At 50.7% G+C, this 6,000-nt stretch overlaps 1 protein-coding gene across 1 annotated transcript in view; it reads left to right on the top strand.

The window, feature by feature from the left end:
• LOC311308461 (transcription initiation factor TFIID subunit 4) overlaps positions 1–6,000 on the top strand; it is a gene marked incomplete at both ends in the record, with an annotated part of 70,436 nt that overhangs the window by 21,996 nt on the left and 42,440 nt on the right. The window contains 3 exons of the mRNA XM_084437420.1: positions 627–796; positions 4,024–4,154; positions 5,806–5,931. Of these exons, the coding sequence (XP_084293546.1) occupies positions 627–796; positions 4,024–4,154; positions 5,806–5,931 (427 nt within the window). The remainder of the gene's footprint in view (positions 1–626; positions 797–4,023; positions 4,155–5,805; positions 5,932–6,000) is intronic.

Below are 6,000 nucleotides of genomic sequence, written 5' to 3'. Positions count from 1 at the left end.
ACTGCTATACACCAACCCAAACAGGCTGTGGAATGGAGCCCTGTTCAAATAGAGCATTGTTATTATTAACCAATGGTACGCCCTTATTTTAAAACACCATCATTACACTGTCAGTGCATGTGTACTTTGTTGACTGCAAATTAATGAAACGAGAATTAAAGGTCACTTTTCTATCATTGCACTGTAGGGACATGCATGCTAATATTAGTAAAAAGGATGCTAGCAGTATTGGGCTGGGCAACATAGAGCTTGAGGTAGTCTTGCATAGCCAGACCTATATCCACACTTCGTTTAGCGCTGGAGAAAGGTCTGACTGGACTCATTACCATTTCCGGATTGCTGGGGGGAGGGGAGGGGGGGCCTGTATTTCTTTAAACCAATCACAATCGTCCCATCGGCACTGATGGGGCAGTAATAAACGGATGACAAGGCTTCCACAAAACCTACATCTGCTGCGTCAGTAGGACTTGGGGTAACATTGCTAAATAATGGTAAATAATGCTGAGATGTAATGCCAAAACCCATCAAATGAACTCCTGGCGTAGGCCTCCATAGACCTTAGATGCAAGCTGTGATGCTTATATGGTATCATGCTAACGTGAACTCTGGGTCTGGTGTGTCGTCAGGGATGACGACGACATCAACGACGTGGCGTCCATGGCCGGGGTGAACCTGAACGAGGAGAGCGCCCGTATCCTGGCAACCAACTCCGAGTTGGTGGGCACGCAGATCCGCTCCTGCAAGGACGAGGCCTTCCTCCACCCGGGCCTGCTGCACAGACGCATCCTGGAGACCGGTAAACCGAATCAAATGCACCATGCACGCATCGCATCTTCACTGAACACACATAGGCAGCTACAGTATAGACATACAATATATATTTTGTTGTATACCACTGTAATTCAGTTTGTATTATCACCATTAATGATCAATTGAAACATATTTTGTTATGCATCTTATTGATAAACAAAGGCTTTTCATGAATTGCCTGTGGACTCTTTAACATGTTTGTGCTCTTTCAAACCTTTGCGCTGGTGTCAGAATAGGCCAGACAGTATATGTATGTGAATGATGAAATCTATCCGTTTTCTTTGTGTTTCTCGTTGCTTGTTTCACCATCGTGTGGTGTGCCATCAGTAAAGACAGTTTGATTGGCCTGGCCTGATGTTAGCAGGACAAGCCTCTTCACTTTTGGCCCTCTGTTTACATTTGGTACACTTAACAGATCTTTCACCTCCTATAATGAATGAATTCTTCAGTGGCTGTCTGAACTTACTGGACCCTGGGCACTGACATAAATACTTCATAGGACTGTCTTTTGAAAGCTTCTTTCTGTTCCTCTTTTGAACGAAGCCCCACACGGGGGGGGGGTTATGTTACGTGCGAGCGAGGAGCGCCTCCTCAGTGCCCTCAGCTGTCCATGTGGGATTCTCCCACGCCACCGCGGCATCGCCATTGGCTCTTGTCGATGTTCAAGGACGCTAACATGCTACGTTGGTAAACGGGTCACGGGTTAACGTCTCAGAGTGTAAATGAGTGTTATTTCTCTGTAAACAAGTACCCTCAGCAACCCATATAGCACGCATTAAGCCGTAGTGTAACTCGACACAGCGGGGGGGGGGGGGGGTGCTGTGCTCTCCTTCATGTTTTAACTCAATTAAGTATCCTCGGTGTAGCAGCGAAGCCCCGGAGGTCCAAGGGGGCTCCTCGGCTGCTCGGTGTGGTTGTTATCCCGTTGCCCGGGGGCCGTGAGGCTGTTAAAAATGTAAATCTTCCTCTCGGGGCACCGTGTGGCGTGGGCGGGAGGCCACAGCGCCCCCTGCTGGGGAGTGGCACTCGGGCGGCTTTGTTGTGTCAGTGATTGGCCGCCGCGCACTCCCGGCTGACAGCAGTCCAAGGGAGGCTGCCTGGCCTGCCAGCTCGGCTCAATCACAGAGCCGCCACCCACCCTCCCTCCCTCCCTCGCTCTCCCACACACACCAACACAGCCCTGACTGACCCCACCGCAGGCTGCCTGCTCCTCTGCCCTCCCCCCCCCCCCCTTCCCTAACCAGTCTCTCTCTCTCTCTCTCTACCTGCTCTCTGCCGCCTGTCTGCCCCGTCCTGCCCCATCCTGCCCCTCCGCCCCTCCCGACCTGCCATCTTCTGCCCTGCCTGCCTTCCTCCGTCTTGCCATTCCTGCTCTCTAGCGCCCCTCCTGGACAGGCAGCAGGATAGCAGGGGCTGGACGGGACAGCTTGTGTCCTTCAGAAGATTTATGCAGAACGTGAGGAGAGGTTTTTTTTTTTTCTCCCTACCGTTAAGCTTGAGTTCTCTCTCTATTCCTCCCTCTCTTTTTCTGTCTCTTTCTTTCTCTCTCTCTCTCTTTCCCCTCTAGCCTAGCACCCTCCTTTCTATCTTTCTCTCTCTCCCTCTCTCCTCTACCACCCCCTCGCTCCCTCCCTCCCTCCCTCCCTCCCCCCTCTACTCATAGTTCTTCAGGCTTGTCCTTGAGCCGGGGGCCAGTTTCATTTGTGAAAAACAGCAAACAGTAACTCCCTCCTGAATCACAGGGCCTAGAACACAGGCACAGCTGGAGTTCTCCAGAATAGCCTCTCAAAGTAAATGATAGTGCACCGGTACCTCAGAGGTCCAATTCTGTAGAGACACACACACACACACACGCACGAACAAGCAAGTCCAATGAGACGCATGCACAGTGCAGAAAGTCCCCTTACCCTGGTTAAGGGCAGCTTTAGATTACCGTGTGTAAAAATAAAATCAGGAAAAGGTGGTTGAAAATGAATACAAAGTCATCTAATTCCAAGTGGACTGTCCTGCGCTAAGCCAGGTGCTTGTATGGGCTACATTACTGCCAGTGGTGGAATGGGATTTGTTACTTGAGAAATAGCTTTCCTTGGCTCTGTGCCTCACGTTTTCCTGCAATATTAATGGTCCTGGAAGACTGTTTTTTTCATGGGGTGAGAGCTCTTTAGCGTTTTACCTTTTGACATTGCTTTAAACCCAAAGAAAATGTTTTTGTATTTTCACACAAATTAGCAGGGTTACAGGGATCTCTCGATCCTTTCAAGATGTTAGACAGGAAAAAAGGATATGTATTGTACGACTGATTTGAATAATTGGTATGGTTTACTTAAAAGGGTGCCAGGGAGAAAATTATGTTAATGGAATATTAAAAAGGAAGAGAAAAAAAAACAGATCTTAACCTACTGAATTCAGTCCGCGATGTTACAACTTCAGAAACGGCTTTCGCCTTGGAGGAAACAAAATTATCCTTTAAAGTTGGGTGGACAGCGTCGTTTACTTACAGTACATGAAAGGATGTAGAGAAGAACTTAGGGCTAATTTGTGCTTGCATTGTCTCAACATGGCCTCTAAAACTCTGCGGGGTAAAAACAGTGGGATGTCTGGAAGTGGCTTTGGCGGCCTTTGTTTGGAGAGACAGTGGTGTGAAGAAGAAGAAGAAGAAGAAGAAGAAGAAGAAGAAGAAGAATTCTTTATTTGTCATGCGCCATGCAGTGCACTTGACTCAACACACGTGTAGTGTAATTGGCGACACAGGAACACACACACACACACTCACACACTCACACACACACACACACACACACACACACACACACACACACACACACACGCATTCAGGTCGCCTTCTCCTGCTCTTAACCCTTCCCGTCGTCCATCCCCCAAGGGACAGTCGGGAGCAGACGGTAGGCATGTGCATGTGCATGGGCCACGCCCAGGGACCAACCAAGTGCTCCTGTCTGTCTTCGCCAGGGACGGACAGTGTTAGCCATCTGTTCTCCTGCGTGTTTTTCCTATTGGGTTCTTTATGGAGGAAACCCTTGCAAACATGGGGAGAACATGCAAACTCCGCACAGAAAGGCCAGAGTCACAAACGGCAATCGAACCCAGGACCTTCTTGCTGTGAGGTGCCACCGTGCCGCTGTATGTGTGTGTGTGTGTGTTAACGTTGGACTTCTGCGTATGCGTGTGTGTGTGTGTGTCTGTGTGTCCTCACAGCTAAGAAGTATGGAGTCAGCGAGGTTCCGATGGAGGCCGTCACCTTCATCTCCCACGCCACACAGTCACGGCTCCGCACCGTCCTGGAGAAGCTGTCCGCCATCGCGCAACACCGACTGGACGCCTGTAAAGTAGGTCTCACACACATACACACACACACACAAACACACACACACACTTACGCACTCCACATCACACCACCCTACACCATACCACACTAAACCCACGCCACACACACACACACACACACACACACCACACACACGCCACCTACTCACCATCGCGCAGCACAGGGTGGATGCCTGTAAAGTAAGTCTCTCTCTCTCATACACACACACACACACACACACACACACACACACACACACACACACACACACACACACACCACACCACACCCATGCCACTCACACACACACACACACACACACACACACACACACACACACACACACACACCCCAGTTGGTTGCTGTTGTTTATAGTGATATAAACCTCTAGACTTGAATATAATGATGTTTACCACACCTAATTGGTGCATATTAAAGCTTGAATGCAAACCCAGCTCCTGTAAAAGAAAGCAGAGTACCAGAGAGAGAGAGAACTTTGAAAGGCAGTTCTTCTGTGGCGGGGCGAGGAGTCAGGCTGAAGAGAGAGAGAGAGGGAGAGAGAGAGAGAGAGAGAGAGAGAAAGAGAGCGTGGCGCTACAGCTGTCCCCCGTCTTGTTTTGCCTTTTCTGCGGTTTGTAAATGAGGCGTGTTAGAAGCGTGAAGCCCCCGTCTCCCTCTCTCTGAAGCCACTCTGTTGACATCAGCGGAAAAAAAAAAGCCAGCGAGCGTCCTGAAAGGAGCGCGAGGGCGGCGGCGGCGGCGGCTCGCGAGCGGAGTCGTTCCTCCGTTCCTTCGTTGGGCTGAGGAGGAGGAGGAGGTGGTGGAGTGCAGGCTCAGCTCGGGAACAAAGGAGGGAGGGAGGATGAGAGGGAGGCGCGGGCGTCGCCGGGGCCCTCTGATGTCTGCGTCGGCACCACAGAGAGACGCGCATCGCCACGCACGGAGAGAACGAGGGAGAGAGGAGGAGAGGAGAGACTGATAGGAGGTGTGGGAGGAGTGTGAGAGGAGAGACACACACACACACACACACGTGTGCTCCAGGAGCGAAATAAACAATTATCGTATTAAAGTTTTTTTGATGACCCACAAACTTTGTTTTTCTTTCAAACTCGTCCTCCCCTGACGTCCCGAACGCGAGCGCGTGTTTAAGGGGAGATGTGCTGCATGTAAACAAATACAAGTGGTGGTTAAAGTTGAGGTGTGTGTAAAGTTGTATATGTTTATCCATCTTGTGGTTTTTATGAGTGTCTAAGAGTTATCTGGTTTCCTACTTTCCCGGCCTCCCTCTCTCTCTCTCTCTTTCTCTCTCTCTCTGTCTCTCTGTCCCTCTCTCCCCCTCCCTCTCACCCTCTCTCTGTCCCCCCCTCTCTCTATCTGTCTCTCTCTGTCTCTCTGTCCCTCTCTCCCCTCCCTCTCACCCCCTCTCTCTCTATCTGTCTCTGTCTCTTTCCTTCTCTCTCTCACTCTCTATCTCTCTGTCCCTCTCTCTCCCTCTATCCCCACCCTCTCTCCCTTTCTCTCTGTCCCTTTCTCTCCCTCTCTTTCTCTCTGTCCCTTTCTCTCCCTCTCTTTCTCTCTCTCTCTCCCCGTCCCTCTCTCCCTTTCTCTCTGTCCCTCTCTCTCCCTCCCTCCCTCTCTTTCTCTCTGCCCCCCCCCCCCCCCCTCTCTCTCAGGATGATGAGTGGTATGAGCAGTCGGGAGACGTGCGGTCACAGCTCAGGTTCTTCGAGCAGCTGGAGCTTGTGGAGAAGCAGAGGAAGGATGAGCAGGAGAGGGAGATCCTCCTGAAAGCAGCTAAAGTAAGTTTTGTGTCGGCCTCAAAAGCCACCGAGTGCCTGTGTGTATGTGAGGTGTGTATTCCTTCTGAG

Source organism: Borostomias antarcticus, assembly GCF_949987555.1.
Source record: "Borostomias antarcticus genome assembly, chromosome: 4".
Taxonomy (NCBI): domain Eukaryota; kingdom Metazoa; phylum Chordata; class Actinopteri; order Stomiiformes; family Stomiidae; genus Borostomias; species Borostomias antarcticus.
The sequence above is the reverse complement of the archived record's forward strand: the minus strand, read 5'-3'. Positions and strand labels throughout refer to the sequence as shown.